The following is a 26,129-nucleotide window of genomic DNA, read 5'->3' as shown; positions in this document are numbered from 1 at the left end:
CCAAAACTCCAAAATATAGTACATTGAGTTACAATTGAGGCTTTCCCAGCCATATAAGAAGGGAGGTTATGCCCGGGGATACTTCTTCCAGCCACGACCATGACCACGCTATAGAAAGAAAAGTATCAGTTACTTTAATGCACCAACTGAGAATTGAAATAGAGTCAGAAGAGGGGAATCGTACCTGTTTCCACAACCGGATCATTTCCGGCATCTCCAACATAGCCTTCTTCCTGTCTTCCAATTTTCCTCTCATCGCTCTCTCCCACTTGTGGCCCTTGACCTTCTGGCCAATACCGGTACCCTTGACCCTGAGACCCTTCTCAATAAGCCTTGCCTGTTTATATTCGGTTGATTTCCGTCCTGGGGGCAATAGCTCTTCCACGCCGTATTTGATACCCAATTTAACCAATTCTGCTTGTCGACGTAGTGATATAACGGCTCCTCGCCACCGACCGGTTTCCGGGTTTTTATAGGGAAGAAATGGGTTAGGGTATAGCCCATTGGGATGAGATCGGAGTAAGGAGTCTGTGTATGAAAAGGAGTTGGCATCTTTGGTCTTTGACAACTTGACTTTCATGTTCCGTGAAGCAAAAGGACTTGGAGCAGGTTTTAGGGCCGCGGAGGACTCGGAGTCGCCCGCTGACGATTCTTGCTGTGGTAGGGATTTCGGTATAGCTTGTGAGGAGTAGAATTGTGGTGGATAACGGGCGAAAAAATTCCTAAGTCGTAGAGGGAGCCCCTCAACAAGGCCAAATGCCGACTGTGCCGCCATTGCGTGTCTGCGGGAGAATGCAAACTCTGGCTGTGCTCGCTTTTTTGGAGTGATTGTAGCTGTAACTTGATATTCAACATCTTTCAGATCTTTGTGACCTTCAACTTGCGCAACCTTTTTTTTGAGGTCACATGACTTTACTATCTGGCTTATGTAATCCGGCAGTATGTTGCCCGCCTTTTTTTGCCTTTCTCGCTCTGACGTTCAATTCTCACTTCAACGCTGAACACGCGCAGCTTCGTTTTATAAAGAGGAAGAGCTTCACGGCACTGTATTGTTTTAGATTCTGTGGTTATCCGTCGAAAAACGCCACCCTTACCACTGTTGAGAAATAATGGCAGACTTGCTCTTTGGCGGGACCGATGAGGAAAATGAAGAGCTGAAGAAGCTCTATGCGGAGGTGGTAAGTCCCCCTTTACCATCCGTCAAAGTCTTCGCGCGGAAATGCCGTATCATCCCATCATACTTGTCTTTACTAACATATTTCTGCTACAGCTTGAAGACACCGACAGTTTCGAGGCATGGGAGAAACTTGTGCGTGCGGCTGAGAGCCAAGAAGGCGGAATCAATCGCAATTCAAGCCCCCAGGCCATCACAGCTACAAGAACTGTATACGACCGGTTCCTTGCCAAATTTCCCCTGCTATTTGGTTATTGGAAGAAATATGCGGACCTAGAGTTTTCTATCGCTGGTACCGAAGCTGCCGAAATGGTTAGGATTTTTTTTTTTTGTATCCTATCTATTTAAACCGCGTTTAATGGCTAACGTCACCACTATTTTGTTAATAGGTATATGAACGCGGAGTGGCTAGCATTACGAACTCAGTCGACCTATGGACGAATTACTGCACTTTCAAAGTTGAAACCTCACACGACACCGATATTATTCGAGAGTAAGTATAATATGTTGGTACCCTTCCCTATAACCATACCGACATAGTGCGTGAATCGTTCGCAATCTTGAGGTCATAGGGGCAGATTGATATTATCAAGGTTCCTTATATGGGTGAGATAGTCATCTGCCACCTTAGTTTCGTTGAAACTACTTCTCACCCATAAGATTCAGGCTTCCTTTGCTCTTCGCACACTACATCTTGGATACTGTTCGGGAATCCTTCTCCTATGTTACGCACGGTTGAGATAGCTAAACCTACATCTATTAATCGTTGACCTGACTCGGCACCCTACTTTGAAGATTTTAAATGCATATGCCATGTTTGACATCCTCCCACCCCTTTCCGCCCTCCCTCTTGTCTCCCTCCCCTCCACCCCCTCCCCTATCTTCCTTCTAGACTAGATATTTACTAATATGCTTACTCTAGGCTCTTTGAGAGAGGTGTCAGCTGCGTTGGTCTCGATTTCTTGTCACATTTGTTCTGGGACAAATATCTTGAGTTCGAAGAGCGCGTAGAATGCCCTGATAAGATTTTTGCTGTGCTTGGTACGATCATCCAGATACCAATGCATCAGTATGCAAGGTATTTTGAAAGATACCGGCAACTCGCTCAAACTCGGCCTGTAAATGAACTTGTTCCTCCTGAAACTCTGGCTCAATTCCGAGCTGAGATAGAAAATGCGGCTGGTAATGTCCCTCCTGGATCAAGAAGCGAAGCCGAGGTCGAGAGAGACATTCGACTCCGAGCTGATGCCCATTTTCTGGAGATATTTTCACGCACCCAAACTGAGACCACAAAACGATGGACTTATGAGTCTGAAATCAAAAGGCCCTACTTCCACGTTACCGAACTCGATGAAGGTCAGTTATCAAACTGGAGAAAATATTTAGATTTTGAGGAAGCAGAGGGTTCCTTTGCTCGCGCCCAGTTCCTATACGAGAGGTGTCTGGTGACGTGTGCACACTATGACGAATTCTGGATGCGTTACGCAGCCTGGATGTCTGGCCAAGAAGGAAAGGAGGAAGAAGTTAGGATTATCTACCAAAAGGCATGTTCCCTCTATGTGCCTATATCCAGACCGGCTATCCGACTCCACTATGCCTACTTTGAAGAAATGGCTTCACGAGTCGATATTGCCAAGGATATTCACAATGCAGTTCTGCTCGCTATTCCCGGCCACATTGAAACTATAATATCGTTTGCGAACTTATCACGTCGCCATGGTGGATTAGATGCTGCAATTGAGATCTACAAAACCCAACTTGACTCCGCAGAGTGCGATATCCAGACAAAAGCAGCTCTTGTAGCAGAATGGGCAAAACTCCTGTGGAGAGTCAAGGGTACATCTGACGAGGCTCGCCAGGTGTTCCGCAAGAATCAGCACTGGTATCCTGACAGTCGTCCTTTCTGGACAAGCTATCTTATGTTTGAGCTGGAACAACCAACTAGTGCTGAAACTGAACCTGCACAATATCAACGCATTAAACAGGTTATCGATGATATCCGCAATAAAAGCACACTCCCAGCCGAGGCAGCCAAGGAACTTCTTCACCTTTACATGGTTTATTTGCTGGAGAGGGGCTCCAGCGAAGCGGCCAAAGAGTACATGACCCTAAACCGCGAAGTGAATGGACCACTATCAGTTCAGTCGGTCATGAAGACATCTCTCTCAAAGGAGACACAAGACAAACTTGTGATCAGCCAAAACAGCCCCAACTCTACGTTCAGATCCGACATGTCTGCCCCGGCACCTACAGCGTGATACTACGCCCACTTGTTCGCAACTCTATGCAATGTTATTTAGTTAGTCTTTGTAATAATAAGATGAATGCTTAGTAGGTTGGGTGGTTCCTTTTTTATTCAGCCTGGTAGCAAGGAAATAATTAAAATTCTTTTTAACTGTAGCCGAATCATTTATGAGCACTGTAACGCTGTGGTAATACTCCAGCCTTTTACTAACTCTAAACTTTTTTAACGAGTATCAAGTGCACTATATAAGTACTGTCACCACTATTATTGTTAAACAGCTCTCAACAGAGCATTAGGGGTTCTTCAAAGAAATAAGCCGATTCTGGTATGGAGAACCATTGAACCAAAAGACACCCAAACCGGCGTCTATGAGGCTTAATACAATTACTGCAGACACTTTAAGGGGGTCTCAGGCCAAACTTCTTCCAAGTCGTCCCTGATGATTTAAAACTTAAGGTACCCTCGCTTGGCCTCTATCCCCTATCTGCCATTCCACCGAGATTTCTCCGAGGCATTTTCTAAGCTTAAACTAAAGGGAAGACAAGGTAGCTAGTAGCGCAGATCTATAGCGGTTATAACGGTTAGCCAGGCAGTTCTACTCATTTAGTATAACAACCATGTAGCTTATACTCGTTATCCCATTCGAACTGTTCACTATCATCCTTTCTGTCCAGATTGGAGACTGGTATTTCAATATATTAGATACTATACTGTAAACAGGTGGTGTTTCTTTTGATATAGCGTGCAAAGCAGGCTGTATAACTCAGCTATCCTCCATACCAAGCTTGAACCCGCCTACGCAACCTCGTTGAAACAAGCCCTCTGGGTCATATTTCCTGCTTACACCCTGCAAAAATTTCACGTTTTCCTCTCCATATCCTTCAAATGGCTTCTGCCAGTCTCCACAGTAGTTCATATATCGATACCGATGGCCCGTTCCGTTAGCGGTAGCAGCAGCATCGATTTGCTCAATTGCCTCGCGAGTCAACTTCTCAGAGAGCTTGTCGTCACTTTTCTCAATCCAATTGACGGTAAAAGAAACAATGACAAGAGGTTCGGTAGTATCAGACAATCCGAAAGGGCCCCCATCACAGCCGTCACCAGCCCAGTTTGGTAGCATTGGCTGTAGAACAAGTGTCCACGACATACCCTTGATGTTTGCTTGTTTGATAGGGGCGATTGCATCCTTATAGGCAGCGTAGACGGCCTGCAGAGTGGCCATATCGTTCTTGATAGTTGTGGTAGCAAGAACTTGGCGTCTACCGGGAGGGTTGAGCGAATTCATCTCATCACAGGCGTCTGCGAGGGAACGGACTTTGCAGGTGCTCCAGATGCGCCAGAGGGGCTTGAAACCAGAGCTATCCCAGCACTCAGGCCATTTTTTCTTCTTCTCGGGGAGCTTTGTGTAAACGAGGTTCACGGAAACAGCCTGTATACCAAGTTGTTGAAGATAGGTGAAACAAGCAATAGGACCAGATGCGTAACGGTCGTAACTAACGCCAGTATTTTCAGGGTGTGCTCTGTGGACAAATTCATGAAAGGCGTGGAGGGCCTTTTGTGCACCGCTGGAGGGTAAGTAGAGGAAGCCACTCCATATGTCGGAGGATGGGAAGCTACGAAGGGTGATGCTAGTTAGGATGCCGAAGTTGTTACCACCGCCTTTCAGGGCGCGCCAGAGGTCAGGATTGGTAGCTGGTGAGGCTATGGCGACGGTTCCAGACGCGAGCACAATTTCGTAGCTGAGAACATTGTTACATACCGAACCGATTCGCTGGGAGAAGAACGATATGCCGCCTAACAATATCGTTTGTTTCGGTTAGCTTAGGCTCAGTTGGTGGTAACTATGTGAAGCATAGATAACAGAAGGATAGCAAGATATACCTCCCAGTGTCAAGCCGCCAACCCCTACATGGGAGTTTCTTCCACCAGCAACAGCAAGGCCCTGCGCGGCCAAGATTTCGAAAACTGGACCCCATCTAGCTCCTGCACCGATAACAACGCTAGATCCGTCCTCAGAGGGCGTCACGTCGCAGAACAAGCTCATATCAATCATCACGCCGTCTTCGATGCTGGCAGCGTGCGAGACCGCGGAGTGCCCACCGCTACGAACGGCAAATAAACCACTGGCTTTGATCCATTCTTTCTCGCCATCTTGGCTTCTTCGCCTGTCATACTCGCGCTTGAGGATCGTGACAGCCGTGCAGAGCTGGTTGATGTTCTGTGGCCTGACAACGCACGCTGGTACAACTTCACACTCCTGCCGGGCCCAGTACGTGTTCATTGATTTTCTGAAATTGGTAGCATCTTTGGGGAGGACAACAACATCCTCAGGCAAAGCTGACGCAAGGAGGTTGTTAAGCCGTATAGCAGCTTCCGATGAGCGAACTATGAGCTCGGGTTCCTTGAGCTCCTTCGAGCTGCCTCGGAGACGGCGCATAGCAAACAAGAGGAGGGGAACGACAACAAACAAGAGTGTCGTTGCAGCAGCGGAAGAGACCATCTTGGCTGTCCTAAGTGTCCTGTCCGTTCCTCTTTCTAGCGTTCTCGTCAGGCTGGGCAGGACGATGGAGGGAGGCAGCGCATCCCCTTCAAAGAACGCGGACGTAGCTTCTCCGTTCCTGTATGACAAGTCCCTCACCCGTCCAGCCAACGGCCCTTGCCTGCAGGTCCTCTTCCAACAAAGCTATAGCAAAGCTCAGCCCACCCTTGTTTATCTCTCACATATAAAACACCCTCCCCCTTCACCTATCGTTGCGATATCAACCAAGAGTGCGTCATAAAAAGGAATAAAAATAAGGTTGCAAGCATGTGCTTTAATGTTCCAGCCTTGTAAACTCTAATCTCCACAAGTCTAAACTTTCATCCTTCAAAAAGTAAATTACAGAAAGTTTTACATGAACTATAATGTAAATCAATAACAAGCCCCCCGGGCCTATGACAAGTGAGGAGCAGAGGAGAGAATCCTTCGGAATCTTGGTCATGAGTGGGGTCTCCGCGGGTGGGCTGAACCCCCAGTTGCATATTATATACGTATTATTATATTCTCGAGCGATTCCTCACCAGGAGGGTCATAAAGGGACTGGGCACTCTGACCTTCCCAAAGGTCAGGAACGGTGCTGCCGTCGGGTTCTCTAGCTTAAATTCATAGTCTAGAATGAGATGCGAGAGGACCATCTTGATGACGACGGAGACATAGAAGCGTGCAGGACTAAAAATTATATTTGTCAGTTATGTGAACGCCAAGTCCGAAAGTCCGGATAAAACGTATGGAAAACTCACCAGGCATGCTTTATAGAACCCCAGAATGGAAATTCATGGCTTGGATGGGTGAAGCGAGATTCTGATGCGTCGCCCTGTTCATCAACAAAGCGGAATCCCTTGAATTCCTTGCCGTCCAGCCAGATTTTTTCGTCTCGCATGAGGGCGAGCTGTGGTATAGCAATCCAGTGACCGGCCGGGATGTGACAGCCATCCTCCATGGTGTACGGGACCATGACTGTACGAGGGGCGCTGACTGTACAGTTGAATGTTATATTAGGTATACAGCTCCTTCAGTCACACACGTTAACGGAGGAAGGGCTGGCAAACTTACCGATTGGGCCTGGACTCAGACGAGATGTCTCCTTCATGAAGCTGTCCAGATAAGGCATCTCTCGGTTCATGGAACCAAACGAGAGATTTTCACACTCTTGAGCTTCCTCTCTGAGCTTGTTGCTGTACTCCTGGTGCTTGCACAGCCTATGTATACAGAACTGAACCACCTGTTTTGGATCTTCAGTATTGGATCGATGGTGACACCGGGGAGGGTTGCAGTTGCATTATTGCCTTGACCTACCATGGGCACTTGAAATGCGCTGGCAAACAAAAGACCAAGTGATATCTTTGCCACTTCAGCTGCATCTCGAAGTTTTGTTATTTCTGATGCCCATTGGGCGACATGTCCCCCGGCATGCTAGACATTTATTTATTTAGCTCTTGCTTCCCATTTTACTATGTAGAGAGGAAGGCCATGCATACCTGCTTCTCCTTGCCTGAGTCTTTGTTCTCAAGGGCCCGAGTGGTATGCCAGAGCAGAAGATTGTACACTTTTGTTCTGGTTACACCCCAGCCCATTGCAATCGGACCAACGAGTCTATGGACGTGTAAGTTTCAATGTATTGGCCTTGTAGCCCAGGGCTTATAACTGACGGAGTAAGGAAACCTGGCATCATGTCCACTACGGGGAAAGCCCGCGCACAGCTCCAGAAGAAGTTCATAACATCATCGTAAACCTCAGGGCGGTCGGCTGTCATCCTGTCAGTTTTACCTGCTAGCCTTGATGGAGGCAGACAAACACCAATACGTACCTTGTTCCTCGCCAACCAAGGGTAGAAGATTCACACTGGTAAAGATGCGAAGGAGCACTGGCATAAGCCGTACCGGTCTCCATTCATTTTTCTCGCATGCATCTGGTGTTTAATGTTAGAAAATGATCCGTAAATATCGTATCTCATCCTTCGTAAATGCATACCGTCTGATAGCGGAGACATCTCTAAAGTCATCGCTTTCCTGACGCGCTCTCGCAAGGTATCACTCATCAAAGGAATATTTGAACGGAGCTTGTTCTTCAACACGCCAACGACGACACGGGAGACTTCGCTCTGGGTTCCCTTGTTCTCTATCTTTACTTGATGAGGGCCTAATATTGGCCCCGTAGACGCGAGCTGTCGCACATCGCAGTTCAGCGAATATTCCTTCAACAACGTCTGGAGAAAGAGCTCTCACGGCGTACCTCATGCAGCGCTTGTTGTAGCGATAATACATGTTCAGGCTCACGATCCAGCTGCTTGAGCGTGTCCTGGTTTGAAACGAAGACTATCCAGCGATCTAGCATGGGAATGGCAAACGGTTTGCCCTGGGACTAATACTTATCAACAACTGTACTGCACCAACAGTGTGGAATACACATACCGATTCATACGCCTTCTCGAGGAGCGTTCCAGAGTCAAATACCATATGCAACGCAGTCAGAAACCTCCCGAAAGGTGTTGGATATGCTGCAATCTTGACATTGGACTGAACGGCCCGTCAGCATCAAGAGGGTCTGTTTTTTTTCGCCTGATCTATGCATACCGGCGCCTTCCACCAAAACTTCCACAGTATCTGTACTGTCTGCCATGCCAAAAGGAGGTATACAATATAATACCAGTGCCAGCTCCAGCCACGAGAATCAATAGCCGAAGCCAGCTTTGAAAACGACGGGAGAACTGGAATCACCATTGTGACGATGTGCTTGCTTGGTGGTTCCGAGTGCATGATGGACAGCCTCAGAATTCGTTCAGCTTCTGTCTCCCTGTCTCCCTGTCTCTCTGTCTCTGCTCGTCTTCTCCATCACATGGATACCACCGCTCTTATCAATGGGCCCAATGCTAGTGGACCCTTGAATTGCTACTACTACGAAACCTCACCCCGGGCAAGCCTTGGCCCAGCTGCGTTGCTGCGGCAGAGTGTCTTAGCTGCGTGACTTTTGGGGCTACGTTATTGGGAAAGCTGAGTGGAGGAGAGCTGAGTTGGTGCGTCCCTCAAGCGGTTGATATAGCTATTTCGAGAACAGAAGAACATATCGTATGCATATGCATACATAGTAGTACAGGCAAGGCAGCCCTTCAGCCTCCACCCTGTCGATCATTCCTTACCCGACTCCAGGAAGTTTGGGGGCTGAATGGGCGGAAGAAGGGAAGATCATGGCTTGCTTGGCCTTCTTCGTGATGCGAAGCGTATATTGCACGGGGACATGATATTAATATAGTACATTCAGGGACTTCGGGCCGACCTACCTTAATTCCAAATCCAAACGGACCAATTTCGCACACAAAAATAGCCTAAGACAGAGCATTTGGGAATACCCACTCCTAGCCATGGACGAATATGATTTTCCCACGCTAGACTGAACGGACGAATTTAAAATCCTTCGTGCAGATAACATGTGGAAACGTCCGGGAGGGGGTTACAGCATGTTTTTCAGGTTGCCGTGCGAATACCACGTCTTGATCCTTGCGCATTGAGAGATCAGCCGCAGTGGCAGGGTGTTTGCTGGTCATAGCCTATCTCTCGGCCAACTCCACATGGAAATCATTGCGACCATGTATACGGATGGCCCCCGATGGACCAGCAAGACATCCAGTAATCTTCAGGAAACGAACATGGCCTCCCTTGCCATGCAGCACATGTGGCAGGCAGAAGAAGCAAAGAGACCCTGGTTCTCACAGCCTCGTTGCCTTCCAATACCCTAATATACGTACATGGTACATACATACTATGGTAAGTTGCTCCAAAGCTGTGCCATAAGACCATTTATTTTCAATATTAACGTCGAAGCGCCCGACTTGTTGGTAGTGTCCTTTTTTTTTTCATTTTTACAAATCCTTTGAGATTTTCTGGCATGCTCTGGAGCTATTCTAGCATCGAGACGTCTGATCTAGCTAGCAGCCATGTCTAAACATACACCAGATGCTAGTGCTCTGAAGAGCATCCCGCCAGAGCTGCTGTCGACTATTCCGGGCGCTCAGCCGCCGCCGGGAGTCACACCAAACTTCAATGATCCAGTGTCCCAAGTTCCGGTTATCATAGGAGTAGGGACAGCTTTCCTCGCAATGGCTTGTTTCTGCTTCTTCGTTCGCATGTATACGCGGCTTGCCATTTCAAAAACATGGAAATGGGATGACTGTAAGTAGGCGTCAATGACAGGCTGGGTTTACTTATGAGTTACTCGAAGCTGACTGCTTCCAACTAGTGACAATATCTATAGGATTTGTGAGCAGCCATAATATTGCAACATACCTAAAATGTGGGATCTAACAGTGGTTTTTAGCTATTCAGTCTCGTATATTATGCGGCAACAATAAATGGTGAGCGATATTTATCTCCGCCAAACATCTCTTCCCGGCTTAAGACTGACTGTTTAAAAGGATGTGTCAATGGTATCGCGGGTAGACACGAATGGGATGTGCATCTGGATAAGCTCATTGGAAATGCCCATCTTTATGTATGTGTCAGAAGTCCCGGCTCATAGAAAGGTTGTTACTGATAATCAGAGCAGCAAAGCTACCTTACAGTTATCACAGCAACACCGGCATTAGGGCTCATCAAACTCAGCCTCTTTATCCAATATTACCTCCTATTCAAAGTTAGGCGATATGTCAGGATTAGTGTGTATGTAGGAGCCACGCTATCAGGCCTTTTCTACATTGCAACTTCAATCACATCGTTTGTGATGAGCAGCCCATGGCCGGGAGAGTCTATTCTTGACTGCATCCTCTCATGGCACTACCTTAAATTTGCCGAATTCTCCATTCCTACCGGCATCATCGGTTCGCTGGTCGATCTGGTTCTCTTCATCCTTCCAATGCCGGCAGTATGGCAGCTGCAGCTATCTACTGCGAAGAAAGTTGGTATCATTCTTGTGTTCATGACTGGTGGCCTGTAAGTCTGCGCATCTCCAAGCAATCGACCACTCAACATGGCTTTATCGTGATTCATAAAATCTGACATCTACGAAATCTTAGTGCCGTTGCTGCCTCCGGTGTGAATCTTTACTACCGTGTCCTGCTTCAAAATGATGTCAGTGATGCATCATGGAAAGTCGGCTACGTTTTGCTCTGGACGTAAGGCAGCCAGTTCTCTCCGCGAGCTCCATTATGCACACATCTCTAACAGAAAATTTTATAGGGAAATCGAGATGTTTGCTGGTATCACTGCTTCCAGTATGCCTGCCGTCCGACAATTCTTCTCTTCTCGATCTGGCCTCTTCTCTAATAATTCACGGCCTTCCTTCACCCCTACACTTAGCATGAAAAACCGGTCCAAGAGATCGGGTCATGAGAACTCCCTTAACCAGAAAGATATTGACTTCCGCCAATGAGAGCTATACCGTCAAGAATGACGAAGAGGAACAGCCTCAGTAGGTCTGAAGAAGCCCGCCAGAGCGTCAAGCTTAACAACGTATACCCTCAGACTCAGACTTCCTCAAAATGAGAACCAGAGTCGATTCAAATGAATAATGCCTTAATAAACACGTTTTTGTATATAGTATGATAAATTTTCACGAGTTGCAATGTATATAAATAATAAATCAAAGCGATTTCTCTTTTGCTTGCTTCGCCCATTCGGGATTAGCGTCGTTGCTGACATAATAAAACCGACTTTATCAAAAAATAAAAAAAGCTTCAAGCTTTCTCTTGTTTTAAAGACTCCAAGACAAGAACAAGAATAGCTTCTATCAAGGATGGACGGGGGAACAGAAGGTAGCTACGGGTATACAGTTCCTCCTCAACCTCCTCCAGAGCCCATCGAACGGCCCCCGACTCCACCACCTCCTCCACCCGTCGACCATCGCTTACCTCCTCCGCCACCCCCAGATATCCCAGCTCCTCCTCCACCCCCAGACTCCCTTGCACCTCCGCCGCCGCCCCCTCCAGAGCCTAAGAAAAAGAAGGGATGGGGCGCACCGAAAACGGCGACTCCTCTGAGTGTTGAGGAATTGATCCGGAAAAAGAAAGAGGCGGATGAGGCAGCTTCAAAAGTATGTTCTTCGATTAAACACTTTATCTTTAGATACCCTCTCTTATGCCATTCTTGCATTATGATAGTTATATGACAATGTTACTAACCTTTGCCCCTAATTTCAGCCTAAATTTCTAAGCAAAGCGCAGAGAGAAAAGATTGCGTTGGAAAAACGAATGAAAGAAGTAGACAGTGGTCGCCGCGCAAAGACACAGACGAATGGCAGTTCGGGGTCAGATTCAAGAACTCCAGGCCTGGAATCAAATGGATACTCGTCGTCTTCCACCTCTAGACTAGGCGACTCTGGCAAGGGTGATGATTCAAGACAAATCCCCACAGGCCCTCGTGCGCTGAGGCACGAAGCACCTACTGGGCCAGCGGCCATGCGATCATCAAATTCACAGAAAGGAAACGACACAATAACACAAGGCCCTCCAGCATCCAGTTTGGGCAACAAGGGAGAGAAACGTACTTTGCCGGAGGACACTCAGGTGCAACTCATAAAACAGAGATACATGGGCGCAGACCAGAGATCTAGCTTCTCAGCGAAGAAAAAGCGACGGCGAACTACGGAAAGGAAATTCAATTTTGAATGGAATGCAGAGGAAGATACAAGCCCGGACTACAACCCCCTCTATCAAAACCGCTCGGAAGCGAACTTTTTTGGCCGTGGTCGATTAGCTGGTTTTGCTGACGAAGTTGCCGACGACACCGTGAAAAGATATGCTAGAGCTTTGGAAGATAGAGATCTTGAAGCCGGGAGTGTTCGAGCAAGGGAAATACTGGAGATGGAAAGACGCAGAAAGGAAGAAAGCGGGAGAAATGCCATTGATGCCCATTGGAGTGAGAAGAAACTGGAACACATGCGAGAACGAGATTGGCGAATTTTCAAGGAAGATTTCAACATCAGCACAAAAGGAGGCAGCTTGCCGAACCCAATGCGTGCATGGTCTGAGTCGAATCTTCCGAAGCGGCTTCTTGATATCATTGACTCGGTGGGGTATAAAGAACCGTCGCCTATTCAGCGAGTTGCTATACCAATTGCATTACAGAATAGAGATCTCATTGGTGTTGCTGTCACCGGTTCCGGTAAAACCGCAGCGTTCCTTCTCCCACTTCTTGTCTATATCTCTTCCCTTCCGCGACTAGACGAATTTGAATGGCGACGGAACGATGGCCCTTATGCTATCATTCTAGCACCAACCCGTGAACTTGCGCAACAGATTGAGATAGAAGCCATGAAGTTTGCTGCACCTCTCAATTTTAACGTCGTCAGTATCGTGGGTGGTCACTCGCTTGAAGAACAGGCGTACAATTTACGGAATGGAGCTGAAATTATTATCGCCACTCCAGGTCGATTAGTCGACTGTATCGAGAGACGAATCCTCGTTCTCAGTCAATGCTGCTATGTCATCATGGACGAAGCAGACAGAATGATAGACCTCGGGTTCGAGGAACCGGTTAACAAGATCCTTGATGCACTACCAGTGTCAAATGAGAAACCGGATACCGAAGAAGCTGAGAACGCACAGGCAATGAGCCAACATATTGGTGGTAAGGACCGATACCGACAGACAATGATGTACACGGCTACTATGCCCTCGGCTGTCGAAAGGATAGCCAGAAAGTACCTCCGTCGCCCAGCAATCGTTACGATAGGTAACGTTGGAGAGGCAGTTGATACCGTTGAGCAACGTGTCGAGTTCGTTGCGGGAGAAGATAAGCGCAAGAAACGACTTGCTGATATTCTTACATCGCGCGAATATCGTCCTCCAATCATTGTATTCGTCAACATCAAGCGAAACTGTGATGCTGTTGCTAGGGATATCAAACATATGGGCTTCTCAGCCGTCACGCTACATGGTTCCAAGACACAGGAACAAAGAGAGGCGGCACTTGCATCCGTTCGTAACGGTTCGACAGATGTGTTAGTTGCTACAGATCTTGCTGGTCGTGGTATTGATGTTCCAGACGTCAGTTTAGTAGTTAACTTCAATATGGCTACCAATATCGAGAGTTATACCCATCGTATTGGAAGAACTGGTCGTGCAGGGAAGAGTGGTGTTGCTATCACTTTCCTGGGAAATGAAGATAACGATGTTTTGTACGTTAATGCCCTATACCTCCTACTCTTGCTGCTCATGTGCTTAACTAACTTTCTTTTTACAGGTATGATCTTAAACAAATGCTTATGAAATCTTCCATATCGAGAGTACCGGAGGAATTGCGCAAACATGAAGCTGCTCAGTCTAAGCCAGTGAGAGGAATGGGCGCAGCCGGCCAGAAGAAGATCGAAGAAAGTTCCGGATTTGCAGGCAAGGGCGGTGGTAATGGGTGGTAAATAGCACATTGCCCCCGTTATTTGTTTGTAACATATGATATATATGATCTGAATAAGCGAAGATTTTAATTGAGGCATAACGCCTACGACACTTTCGAGGTGGTGGTTTTTCAAAGTATCATGTCTATATACACCTTAACCTTGAAGAATGATAAGAGTAGTTATGAAAATCTCCGTCATCCCAAAGCCAAGGACGATGTCCTAAGTAATTGTAAGACTGATTTTCAATCTTTTGAAAGTCTTTCTCGTATGTACCCTAGTGATACACTTGTTAGTTGGCTTAGGCCTTGTAACCGGTTGACTTGAGCCAAGTCTCTACGTCTTCACGGTCACGCGAAAGCCAGCCAGTCTTAGCACGAATAGCGTCGAGACTCTGCTCTAGGGATCGGTCGTAACCCTGTGTATATAATGGTTAGCAATATATTAGCAATGTGAAATAAGTGAAAGAATATGTTACCTTGTGGTCCTTGTCCCCAAAGAATTGTTCGACTTCCTTCAACTGCTCCTCAGTACACAAGCTAGCACAGGCAATCTGAATAACAGATCCCAGCATAGAGAACGCGGGAGGGAGCCTCTCGGTCAAGGGTGCCCAGTTCTCCTGTAGCCACTTCCAGCGTGCTAGTATACCCGCAGAGTGGGAGCGAAGTCCGGACATGGGCATGTAGATGTCCTGGATTCTAACCTCCTCGGAAAGAGTAAGAGCGAGGGTCTTCTGAACCATGGCTGGGTCCTCGCAGGAGCCTAGGCAGCGGAGAGCGGTGTTCTTTTCGGCAGAGGTAGGAGCATTCTTGTATCTGTCAAAGACGATGTCCCATTCCTTTTCCCCACCGTTTCGAAGAGCAATGTCGAATACACTGCCACGGATGTTAGGGTGGATGGCGTCACGGTCACCAGAGGCGAAGCGCTTGAACATGTCGGTGGCAGCAGCAACGACTTTCTCATCACCAGCAGAGCCAGCAGCGCTGAACATGAGGGCCTTATATTGCTGGAGGACGTGGCCGTCCTTCTCAGTGAATTCCCAGCCGAGCTCATGAGCCTTTTTGCTGACCAGGTTGCGCTGGAAAGTTTTCAAAGCATCCTTGGTCTCCTCGCCCTCGAAGATCCAGGCACCTCTGATTGAACCGAGGCGAGTGAGGATTTCATTCCAGACAACGAACTCGTTCTCTTGGTCGAATTCCTTGAGGAGAGACAAACTTCCAGAGGTCTTTTGGTAGCCAGATGCGGCAAGGACTCCGGCATCAGCAATCATACCAGCCTTGTCCTCGACAGTCAGGAGACCTGCCTTGGCATCTTTTCCTAGCTTCTCTAGGCGTTCTGGGGTGTAGCAGGTTCTGAAGAGGGATGAGTGGTCCGCGTTGAGCTTATAGAAGTCGAGGTCGACCTTGATGTCCTGGCTTCGTTCTGAGAGGACAGCAGCTTGGTCGATATTATCACGACTCTTTAGAGCGAGGATAACAGGGTAAAGAATCCTATCATCCTCAGCCTTGACATCTCCGGTACGAAGGAAACGGTTTTGCTGGACATTGATGGTCTGATTTTCCTTGTTCTCCTTTACGGTAAGGACGGGGAAGCCAACGTCTTTGGTCCAGATATCCATCACTTTATCGATGGGTTTGCCACTAGCTTCACTGAGCGCAGCCCAGAGATCACCGGTGGTAGTGTTTCCATAGGCGTGTTTCTTGATGTAAGCCTTAACCCCCTGAAGGAAGTTCTCTTCACCCATGTACTTGGAAATCATTCGGAGGACAGCGGAGCCCTTGGAGTAAGAGATGGCATCAAAGATCTGGGTTATCTCATCGGCGCGTTTGACTGGGACCTCGATGGGGTGACTGCTTCTGAGGGAGTCAAGAGACAAGGCCTGTTGGAGGTTGTCGATAACATAAGTCTGCCAAACGTTCCATTCCGGGTAGAAGACATTGCATGAATACCATGACATCCACGTGGCGAAGCCCTCGTTGAGCCAGAGGCCATCCCAGAAATCCATAGTAACCAGGTTTCCGAACCACTGGTGAGCAAGCTCGTGTTGTACAGTCTCGGCAATACGTTCCTTGGTAGCGGCACCGGTCGTCTTTTCGTCGTACAGGACATCGACGATTCGGTAGGTGACTAGGCCCCAGTTCTCCATAGCACCTGCAGCGAAGTCGGGGACGGCAACCATGTCCATCTTGGGCAGTGGGTACTTGTTGTCGAATGTCTTTTCGTAAAAGGCAAGGGTCTTGGCAGCAAGATCTAGGGAGAATCTTCCGTGCTCGATGTTTTGGTCTGGAGTAGCGTACACTCTAATTGGCACTCTAAATGCCTTTGTCTCGATATAGTTGAGATGGCCAACAATGAAAGCCACGAGGTAAGTGGACATGAGTGGAGACTTGGTAAACTTAACAGCCTTTCTGGGATGGCTGACCATGGTAGACTTGACTTCAGTCTCTGATTCCACATCCATGTTGCTCAGGCAGGTCATGTCCTTGTCTGCAATAAGGGTGACGGTGTACTGGGCCTTCAGAGAGGGCTCATCGAAGCAAGGGAAAGCCCTTCTGCAGTCGGTAGGCTCCATCTGGGAGGAGGCCATGTACTTTTGGTTGCCATTGGTGTCCTTGTATGAACATCTGTAGAACCCAGCCATGTTATCGTTCAGGGTACCGGTGAACTTGAGGTTCAACTTGGCCTTTGTACCAGCGGCAACCTTCTCGCCGAGAGTGATGGTAGCAGTCTGCTTATCCTTGTCATAGCTTACAGGAGACGAGGTAGTGATCTCGGTTCCATTAGTCTCGATAGCAGCGGAATCAATGGTGAGCTCGAGAACGTTCAAGGTGATGGAGGTAGTCTCTTCAACAACGTCGAGGCTAATCATCCGTCAGTTAGCAATTCTCAAATGAACAGCAGAAATCAGTGAAAATAGACTTGCATACTCAATATGGACGGTTCCCTTGAAGGAGAAATCCTCGAAGTTAGGCTCCAGAGTCAGGTCATAGTGCAAAGGCTTCACGTTGGCGGGGAGGATCTCACGACCAGCAGCGGCCACAGGCATGGAGCCCGGGGCGCCATCTTCACCTCGCCTTGCACGACACATTCTCCTATAGGAGCAGAATCTCTTGAACTGGCGGGGTAGACGAGTGGAGGAAGAGTGAGCCTGTGTAAGAGTGATAGAGGAAGACGCAGAGGCGGAAGAGAGAGAAGAAGACCGCTGCGATGGCGGGGTGAAAGTCACTGCTGGGCGGGGTGGAAGGCCGGGCGTGATTGGAGGGCGGACGAAGCCTCGGCGGGAGGGATTAGTAATATTGAGGCGGAGACCAGAAGAAGACAACGAAGACGAAGGAGAAGATGCAGAAGATAGATATGATACAGATGATACAGATGATACAGAAGACAGTGAAAACAGAGCTGGGAGGGAGAGAGATGAAGCTGCGCCAGCTCTGCGTACACCAGCTGCCCGAGACAGCATCTTTGCTGGTAATATATGATGAAAAGACAGACCTATAAGGCAGTCAAGAAGCTCAGAAGCTCAGAAGCTCAGAAGCTGCCGGAAGAGAGGCTGTCGGGAGGTTTCATGCATATAAACCTCCTAGTTGATGCCTTGAATAGGTATATCAAATCATACATATAACGACCTCCAGCAGCAGAAAAGAGACCAATTGAAGAAAAGGAGCGACGGATTAAATGGAAAGGAATGAACGGTATGTATCAAAGAGTGCCTCAGTCAACCCTCCTTGCTTCGTCTTCGTCTTCTCCCTTCTCGTGCAGAAGTTTTATCGACTTCAACAAGCTTGAACTTCGTTCTCTTCAACTCTGCTGTGCAAAGAAAAAATATCGAGACAAAAAGATACGAACCAATCATAAAAGGTACTTGTAAATACACCAAATTTACTAGAGAAAATAAGTACCTATTATGGCTTGGCGTTTTAGCATCCCCTTTTATATTTCTTTTTTTTTTCACACCTCAAAATCTTTTCTCTTTCTCAATATCAACGCAAGGAAGGATTATTTGATATAGACGGCTACGATCTTGTAACAAGGACATTCAGAGTTGTCTCATCCCTTCCATGCTAGATTACCTCTCCGCTAGTTTGAGGGGATCGGTTCGCACCTTTTCCAGGCTGCTGAAGTGAACTGTTTCTCCATAGAATAGTCGGCACATCTCTGCCCATTCGACCAGTTTGTTTTATTCTGCGAAATGAATGGAATCCTCTGTATAAAGGATAGTATACATGATAGGTGTCGAGAGAATAATACAATGTGCTACAGTCTCCGTTTCTCTCATATCAACTTCCCTCTCCAAGCAGCTTCCACCACAGTATCGGCGACCTAGCCAACATGAGAGAATGGATTCATCCAGCCCAAGAGATTCTCCTGTCTTTTCTCCCGTCTCCTACTGATATTCACCGATGGGACCCTCACCGCTACCGTTCTTACTGCTCCGTTGTTCTCTTCCAAGGGATGCTCTGCAATGTTATATACCTTCAACCACGGTAAAAACTTGGCCCATACCACCCAGTATATCGCACCAATTACAAACACACTCAGCCCAGCCACGCAGTGCGAATAGTATGGGAGGTATACGTACACGTTGTCCTTTGGGTTGGGCGGCGGGAGGAACGGCGCAACGGTGAGGTAAATGTTGGATACAAGGAAGAAAATCGTGACTGGCAGCGTTGCTCGAATGCCTGGTGCCCATCCGGGGTACTTTGATGGGCGAAGATATATGTGCATAAGTCCTGCGGAAACCAGCACATTTACCACCGACAGAGGGTACGAAATCATGCTGTTCAATTCATAACTTTTAGTCATGGTTTAGTTCATAATAGAATGAATGATACCCACTTTAGGAGAAAGATATATGCGTCTCCAGGCGGCGGTGCAAGCATCACTATAGCCGATAGGATATAGTGCTCCAACAGGCCGGCGGCTGGAGAGTTGAATGGACGCTTGCTCGCCCAGAATTTCGACAACGGGAGGACCCCTTCTTCACCGAGTGCCTGGACGACTAATATCCCTGGTTAGAGAGGGTCATACAGTGAAAAAGGGGCCGAACATACTTCTTCCCTGTGAAAACAGCACCGCCAGAACATTTCCAAAGGCTGACAGCGCAATGAATATAGACAGAACCCGCTCTGCCTTGGGACCAAAGATGTTGCGGAAAAAGGAGGCTGCGAGTATGCGTCCGGAACCTAAGATCTCCTCCTTTGGTACGGCGGCGAAGTATGCTATATTGACCAGCAAATACAGAATGCCGACCAAGGTGACCCCTATAGGGGCCGCGATTTTCAACGTCCGAATGGGATTTCGAGTTTCACTGAGAGACTATGTATAGCACTCAGTCAGAGCTGCAACACACGCTTAGAAACGATTAACAGCTATACTCACGTAGTTAGCATTTGAATAGCCAACATATGACCATATGACGCTATACAGTGCCGTGACCATCCCATATATACTCGGACGACGGTCCCCCCAGGTATTCGAAAAGTTGTTCGACGTTTTTCCCGATGTACCTCCCGCCAGTGCTACCGCTCCGCTGACTATGATGACCATAATCACGATCAGTTTCAATAACCCAAGCGCATTCTGCAAGCGAAGGCCCCATTTCATCTCGATAGCATGGACAAAAAATGCTACCGTGATGCAGCCAAATCCAATACCCCTTTGGTTCCACCGGTTAACCTCGACGCCCGCAGCATGCAGAACATATTCTCCAAACACAACGCTATTCCCAGCTGCCCACCCCAGTAGCAGTGCATAAGCGGCGTATATCGCCGTTGCTAGGAACCTTGGCCTTCGGTAAACATATTCGAGGTAATTCTTCTCTCCACCGTTTCTATATCAAACCTGTTAGCATATACTATGACATTAAAAATTCCAATGGGACAAGCAGGTATAACTGTCTTACCTAGGAATAGCAGTTCCAAACTCAAGGTACACGGCCGTACCAGCCATCGCAATCAACATTCCAATAATCCAAACCACAAGAGACATACCAACACTGCCCGTCTGAGCCAAGATGGCACTAGGTGTAGCAAATATCCCTGTCCCAATGATCCGATTGAATATAAGGAACGTAGCGCTGAAAACACCAATCTGTCTCCCATTGCTGGACACAGTGTTACCGATATCAGAATTATATTCCACCTCATCACCGAATTCAGAGCAGGCACTCTTGCCAACTGCCATATTATATATATCAGCTTTCCCTCCCTCCTGTATTATAAATGGCTGGTTTCTGGCAAACTCACAAGAACGTATAGTAAGATCCATCGGGGGAAGGTTGATTTCACTAAATGATAACCTCCCGATATCGTCTAAGGGTTTATACGGCGGGAGCTCCATGACGGAATTGCTCAGGGTTTTGGTGGACGTCGATTCGGAGATAGTATCGTTCGAGTCCGCCATGGTGCTCCAGGGAATGGCTGACAGTACTGCAGAGTAGAAGTATCAAGAGACTTTCCGCAGACAGGCGACATAGATATAACCTATAACTAAGAGTATAGGAATATGCAATAAAACTAGCATTTGGGTATAATATCTGAAGCATCCAAGTCGTTTTGTTGGACTTTGAATGGTGCTGGACCTCTTCTGTGTAGGAAGGAAACACCCATGGCTGGCGATGACCCTAACTCTCAACTAACATAGGAACCAAATATATACTATTTCTTCTCGATCTATTCAAGTTCCGATGCTATAGACTGAGGGTCGAAAGCAAGCAAAGATAACGGTGAACTAGCACATATAGCTGCCAATAATACCAGCTCTTTGACCAAAAAGACAAACGTGGGTAAACTTATTTAAGTTGCTAGTATGTAATTTTATATTAACCTATGGCCCTCCATAATAAGTTAAAATGCACATCAAAACTGATCTTGAACCTTGAAAAACAAATAATAAGCAAGTAAAGAAGAAAGAAAAGAAAAAAGCAAAGGTTGAAGCCAGACCCCAATCTCTTAGACCACTCCGGACGCGGCTCCCAATGAAATGATAAAAAAATAAACATGAAATATGACCGCCTTCATTAAATTCCATAACCAAAAAGTGGACTGCAGAAGGGCATGGCATAACCCTTTGCATGGTTCCTAGTGAGAGAAAAGAAGAACCGCGCCGGTTATAAAACAGGTAGAAAAGGTGGGTATGGCATAGAAAAACATTCTGGTAAAGCAATGGGAAGCAGTGTAATTAGGGGTGTGAGGGTGATGGGTTGTGGAAGGTAAATGATAGGTAATAAATAGGATAGGGGCCATGGGGTGGATAAATAAGCCAGAAAATAGATGTCAAAAGATCGATGGTCTGAGTCCGATTCCCAGGTAGAAAGAGAAATATTGCCAGAGGCGTCTGGAACAGGTAGGTTAGTGCATTGAAGGGTAAGTCAACTGCGGCAACAAGACGTATGATTATTTGGATGGCGAATGAGCCATGGCAGGCGATGCTGGTCGTGGGTGTGAAGGTGGGAGTTTTGGCGAGAGTACGGCTGGAGGAGCAGAGGTCCGTTTCGCCATAAGCGACATCTTCTTTCGAAGAGCTCTTAGACGAGCGCGAATGCTCTCAACAACTAAACGAGATAATGAGCGATGTTCCTTGAGATCAATACAACTAATGAAATACTTACGTTTAGCAACAACTTCACAGTCCTCTCCTTGGATTTGGCTATTCGCCATATGGGGTTCGCTTGAACTTCCTCCGTCCGCAGCTCCTCGTTCTTTTGAAGATCGAGAAGTATCGTCACTCTCTAACACGGCCTCAAGCATTCTGATCGCTGTGACATATGCTATTTCGCATCCAGACAGGTCTTCGCCAGTCAACTCGTTAATGGCAGCCGTTCGACTCATTTCCAGTGCTCTGTCGTACATGAGTTTTTCCGCAGTAATACCAGAACTGATGATAACCTGGTCGGATGACTGGTCAAAGCTTGGGAGGCTCTCAGATTCTCCCAGTTCGTGAGACATTCGATACGGGTGGTCTGGAGGTAGCTGTTTCTGAGCTTCTAGAAGTCGTCGGCGAGAATATTCGGCTTTCTGCAGTACCTCGTTGAAACGAGTTCGAACCCATTGGACAACGTTATTGATTCGGCTGCTTACTGCGATGTCCTTTTCTGTACGAGATATGGGGAAACCGTTGCTAATGCTCTCGTCGCGGTTCTTCCGTGCCCACCATGCGCCTGCGATATCCATGGCCTTTGCAAGAATAGACAAGGCTTTCACGTACAAAACTAGGGCTTCTTCGGAGAGGATAAGCACCGCATCCAGCGTCAGGCCCTCATCAGGCCCATCTTCCGAATTGGCAGGCTTGATGGTAGATTCCGATCTGCTTGATGGAGCAGCGGGGATCAGCTGCTTGTATTTAACTTCAGCAAACCCATAAACAACATCACTTCGAGTCGCACATTCCTCGATGATATGCACGGTCTTCGAATCATGGCTTAGATGTTGAGGTTTCTCGTCAACCACTACTAAACTGCTCTGCGCAACAGGATAAGATGGGAATGGGTTGTAACCTAACGGGGGAGACCGCCCGCCTTTTGTCAATGCCGACGGCGGAGAAAAGCTGACACCAAAAAGCCTCCCACTAGCCATATTAAGAGCCTTGGAAATAGCTGATGTTGCCGAAATTGGGTTTGGTCCATATCTCCTATCATAGGAATAACGTCGGTTATGCGTAGAATCAGTCTTTGGCTTAGTCGGTCTGTCCTGGGGATCAGGCTGAGTAGTTTGTTTCGTTTTGAGCGAGTGAGGAGTAGCCGTCGTTGTAGCACGCCGAATGATAGCGCCCGCCTGGCGTGAGCTCAATTGTTGTTGCCGAAGCCGTGGGCTGGCTGCGAGTTCATCAGCAAAAGCATTTACTTCGACTGCTCGTTTTTCTACCACAACGTAGTCTCGTTCAAAAGCAATATCTTGAGCGGCGCGCTCCATTTCAACCTCCGATAGCTGCTTCGCATCTTGGGGACGAGGGCTGTGTGGTGGGCCAGAAATCTGCCCCGTAAGGGAGGATATAGAAGATCGCTGGTTATCGCTTCGCTGTCTCACTGCAAGTTCACTAACGACAGGGTGATCGTTTCTTGTTGATGCCGGTACAGGAGAACCTTCGTGCTGACGATTCTCTGTGGGTTGTGTATCATGCTTCTCCCGCACTTCTCCTTGATTTGCGGCAGAACTGGGCCGTGAAACTCGTCCTACCACTGGTCGTGGGCCAGGTCGAGTTACAGGCGGACCTGCTGTAGAGCCAAGGGGTTTATCGGCAGATTTAACAGTTGTATCTTCACCCATGCCCTCCCCTGGCTGGTCTAATACCTCCTGCTCAAGGCCTTCTGGTCCTAAGCTTTCACCTTCGAGCCGTTCCCTCTCGTGAGCAGCATTCCGCCCTATTTGTTCTTCCAGGTCTTCCCCTACCAAACCGGGAATATCACACTCAACAACTGGGCTTTCGAAGAACTGGGGGAATGTCAGTCTTTCGACAGGGTTAAACTTCAGTAGGCTACGGATTAGTTTTTTTATATCGCTGGCAACTGGTGTGTCCCGTGGGAATTTTATTCTGTCTTTCGTTAGCTGTATCTTTTGTAGTAGCTCCATGTGGTTAGAAGCTCTAAATGGTGGTTTTCCAACAACCATTTCATAAAGTACTGTGCCCACAGACCATAGATCTGCTTTGGCGTCATACTTCTCATACCGCAATATTTCCGGGGCCATGTATAGCGGCGATCCACAGAGGGTATCGGCAAGAGATGTGGACGGTAGAGACCTAGCAAATCCAAAGTCCGCTATTTTGAGCATGGGGAAAGACGAAACTCCAGCAATAGGAGTAAATGAATTCTCGCTTCCCTTGTAGGAGACGGACTGGATAAGGGTCTTCGAACAGATAACGGGAGAAGGATGAAGCAGCAAGTTCTGAGGCTTGACATCACGATGTATCAAGTCCTTGGCTCTGAGGAACTGGAGAGCACTAGCGAGCTGCTTTAAGAAATGGCGGACAACAACATCGTGAAGGCCGTCTCCGGGGGGGTTGGGATACTTGGTCATCATGTCTCGCAGCAGCTCGTGCTTCGCCATGGAGTTTCGTTTCTTGATGAAGCGGGAGAGGTCGCCGAGCATGCAGAACTCCATGATGATATGTATGTGTGATGAAGTCTCATAGCAGTCTATCAGAGCAACGATATGCGGGTGATGGAGGCTCTTCAGAATGTCTATCTCCAGCTTCAGGTTGTCTCTCAGCTTCTTAGTCAGGCGAAGCAGTGTGACAGATTTGACTGCAACAAAGGTGTTGTATTCCTATGGCGAAAGAAACCTGATCAGCTTGCTCTCCTCTTTATTCCAGAAGCTTTCGGCATGTTCCAGAGCAGGATTTATCAATGCCGTGGAAGTCTTACATTATGAGTTCCCCGATAGACTGTTGCAAAACTACCACGGCCAATCTCATTCAGTCGTGTGTACTGTCCTATCCTCAGGTTCACCGGTTCATCATCCACAACTGTGCTAGCCCGTTTCGAGCTCTCTGCCGATGGTGTAGCCATGATTTATGGAGCCCCCAAGTCTGGTAGCACATCGGTTTGAGCGACACAGACCGAAATATGTTTCCAATATTCTTCCTCAGCCAGGGTATCCTCCCGCTCCCATCTGAGGCAGCTTTCAAGCAAACTATGTACGATGGTAGAAGCTATTGTAGAGAAGGAAGTTGAGAAATGACGAGTCAACGGCTGGGTAAAGTGTAGTTTCTGCTGGTCGTGGTCGAGGTCGAGGCCGAGGCCGGCGCCTTTTATGCAAGAGAGGGTTCAAAGAGACTGTAGTCCAGTGAAGAGGGAGGACCAGACGAAAGAGTGAATTCACAAGAAAGTATAGAAGAGTTCTAGTTCGGACAAAGGCCAAAATAATGCAACCTGTGGAGACAGAGGTAGAGATGTCAGCCAGCAGCCTGCAAGGTAGTTACTACTTGAATCATCTCACTGCTGTAGTCAGGCACCCGGAGCAAGCAACCCCTGACCGTTGTGATGCCATTAAACGAAGAACAGAAGCAAGAAGAGTCGAGTAGAGAGAGAGAGAGCTAGAGAGAGGAAGAGGGACCAAAGGGAAGGCAGGCGTCCTTACTATGCGGTCGATTCCCAAGCCAGCTGGTAATCGGAGCTATCCAAACCACTTTTCCCCGTATGTATAGGCTGCCGGTAGCCAGAACGTATCCCTCCAGGTTGTTTTTAATAACGACAGGCTATATAACAGCAAGCTGTGCGAGGGATCAGGGTGTATATGTATATATGCAGTTATATTACGAGCGAGAGAGAACAGGCAGACGAAGGCGGCCAGGGCAGGGATGTTCCACAGGAAGAGACGATCGAGCAGCTCCGGTGTGTCACCTCGAGATGAGTCGTTGGAGAGTACGGTGAGAGAGCGAGCAAGAGAACAACATCAGTAGAGAGACAGAGAGAGACAGAGAGAGACAGAGGGGGCGAGAGAAGATGAGATGGTGATGGCGACGGTGAGAAGAAGGACGATGATGATGACCTTATCTTATCGCCGGGCCACGGGACTCGCTCCAAGCAGACGAACGTCCATCAAAAGTACTTCGACCTCCACGCCAAATCACACGGCGAGATCATGTACCTCTCCCATCTACAGTGTATGACGCTGTTTGAAAGGAGCTCCAGGTAGTTGTATACTTGTCGTTTCTATGACGTCCACACTGCAGGACGAGGTACCGCTACATCGATGATCGTCTTAGTCAGGGCGAGGCTCTCCTCCTCCTCCCCCCCGTGATAGAGCAGTCAAGGGAGTGACACAGCCTAGATGAAAGGCCATCTTAGTGACTAAACCTGCTCGCCCCTTTGAGAGTGGGTGTATGGAAACATCTCTGCAGGATGGCTCGCT

At 47.8% G+C, this 26,129-nt stretch overlaps 9 protein-coding genes across 9 annotated transcripts; 3 read left to right on the top strand and 6 right to left on the bottom strand.

Moving 5' to 3' along the window:
- Positions 1 to 66: 66 nt before the first annotated feature.
- On the bottom strand, positions 67 to 775 carry MCYG_05593 (conserved hypothetical protein; the record flags this gene model as incomplete). The annotated part of the gene is made up of 2 exons (XM_002845678.1): positions 67 to 108; positions 185 to 775. 2 exons carry the CDS (start codon positions 773 to 775, stop codon positions 67 to 69), a joined length of 633 nt encoding a protein of 210 aa, XP_002845724.1.
- Positions 776 to 1,109: 334 nt separating this feature from the next.
- MCYG_05592 (pre-mRNA-processing factor 39) lies at positions 1,110 to 3,432 on the top strand (the record flags this gene model as incomplete). The annotated part of the gene is made up of 7 exons (XM_002845677.1): positions 1,110 to 1,178; positions 1,271 to 1,486; positions 1,564 to 1,667; positions 1,841 to 1,898; positions 1,970 to 1,989; positions 2,097 to 2,530; positions 2,561 to 3,432. The coding sequence occupies 7 exons, from the start codon at positions 1,110 to 1,112 to the stop codon at positions 3,430 to 3,432; spliced, it is 1,773 nt and encodes a 590-aa protein (XP_002845723.1).
- A 536-nt stretch (positions 3,433 to 3,968) lies between these two features.
- Positions 3,969 to 5,919, bottom strand: MCYG_05591 (FAD binding domain-containing protein; the record flags this gene model as incomplete). The annotated part of the gene is made up of 4 exons (XM_002845676.1): positions 3,969 to 3,982; positions 4,200 to 5,158; positions 5,184 to 5,260; positions 5,329 to 5,919. 4 exons carry the CDS (start codon positions 5,917 to 5,919, stop codon positions 3,969 to 3,971), a joined length of 1,641 nt encoding a protein of 546 aa, XP_002845722.1.
- A 536-nt stretch (positions 5,920 to 6,455) lies between these two features.
- On the bottom strand, positions 6,456 to 8,678 carry MCYG_05590 (conserved hypothetical protein; the record flags this gene model as incomplete). Its single annotated transcript, XM_002845675.1, has 9 exons — positions 6,456 to 6,627; positions 6,699 to 6,933; positions 7,012 to 7,180; positions 7,255 to 7,371; positions 7,437 to 7,551; positions 7,608 to 7,704; positions 7,930 to 8,164; positions 8,191 to 8,313; positions 8,532 to 8,678. 9 exons carry the CDS (start codon positions 8,676 to 8,678, stop codon positions 6,456 to 6,458), a joined length of 1,410 nt encoding a protein of 469 aa, XP_002845721.1.
- Positions 8,679 to 9,700: 1,022 nt separating this feature from the next.
- Positions 9,701 to 11,362, top strand: MCYG_05589 (conserved hypothetical protein; the record flags this gene model as incomplete). The annotated part of the gene is made up of 8 exons (XM_002845674.1): positions 9,701 to 9,719; positions 9,885 to 10,124; positions 10,174 to 10,211; positions 10,270 to 10,306; positions 10,367 to 10,443; positions 10,498 to 10,880; positions 10,964 to 11,062; positions 11,296 to 11,362. 8 exons carry the CDS (start codon positions 9,701 to 9,703, stop codon positions 11,360 to 11,362), a joined length of 960 nt encoding a protein of 319 aa, XP_002845720.1.
- A 320-nt stretch (positions 11,363 to 11,682) lies between these two features.
- On the top strand, positions 11,683 to 14,301 carry MCYG_05588 (pre-mRNA-splicing ATP-dependent RNA helicase prp28; the record flags this gene model as incomplete). The annotated part of the gene is made up of 4 exons (XM_002845673.1): positions 11,683 to 11,979; positions 12,086 to 13,933; positions 13,976 to 14,064; positions 14,130 to 14,301. The coding sequence occupies 4 exons, from the start codon at positions 11,683 to 11,685 to the stop codon at positions 14,299 to 14,301; spliced, it is 2,406 nt and encodes an 801-aa protein (XP_002845719.1).
- Positions 14,302 to 14,581: 280 nt separating this feature from the next.
- On the bottom strand, positions 14,582 to 17,740 carry MCYG_05587 (aminopeptidase 2; the record flags this gene model as incomplete). The annotated part of the gene is made up of 3 exons (XM_002845672.1): positions 14,582 to 14,698; positions 14,759 to 17,141; positions 17,208 to 17,740. 3 exons carry the CDS (start codon positions 17,738 to 17,740, stop codon positions 14,582 to 14,584), a joined length of 3,033 nt encoding a protein of 1,010 aa, XP_002845718.1.
- A 924-nt stretch (positions 17,741 to 18,664) lies between these two features.
- MCYG_05586 (high-affinity methionine permease) lies at positions 18,665 to 20,682 on the bottom strand (the record flags this gene model as incomplete). Its single annotated transcript, XM_002845671.1, has 7 exons — positions 18,665 to 18,737; positions 18,860 to 19,072; positions 19,117 to 19,288; positions 19,332 to 19,596; positions 19,660 to 20,110; positions 20,183 to 20,456; positions 20,526 to 20,682. 7 exons carry the CDS (start codon positions 20,680 to 20,682, stop codon positions 18,665 to 18,667), a joined length of 1,605 nt encoding a protein of 534 aa, XP_002845717.1.
- A 992-nt stretch (positions 20,683 to 21,674) lies between these two features.
- Positions 21,675 to 24,784, bottom strand: MCYG_05585 (serine/threonine-protein kinase unc-51; the record flags this gene model as incomplete). Its single annotated transcript, XM_002845670.1, has 3 exons — positions 21,675 to 21,832; positions 21,890 to 24,542; positions 24,641 to 24,784. The coding sequence occupies 3 exons, from the start codon at positions 24,782 to 24,784 to the stop codon at positions 21,675 to 21,677; spliced, it is 2,955 nt and encodes a 984-aa protein (XP_002845716.1).
- Between the last annotated feature and the right edge of the window lie 1,345 nt (positions 24,785 to 26,129).

The sequence above is a fragment of the Microsporum canis genome, genomic scaffold, assembly GCF_000151145.1.
Source record: "Microsporum canis CBS 113480 supercont1.5 genomic scaffold, whole genome shotgun sequence".
NCBI classification, from domain to species: Eukaryota; Fungi; Ascomycota; class Eurotiomycetes; order Onygenales; family Arthrodermataceae; genus Microsporum; species Microsporum canis.
This window is presented reverse-complemented; position numbering and strand designations above follow the sequence as displayed.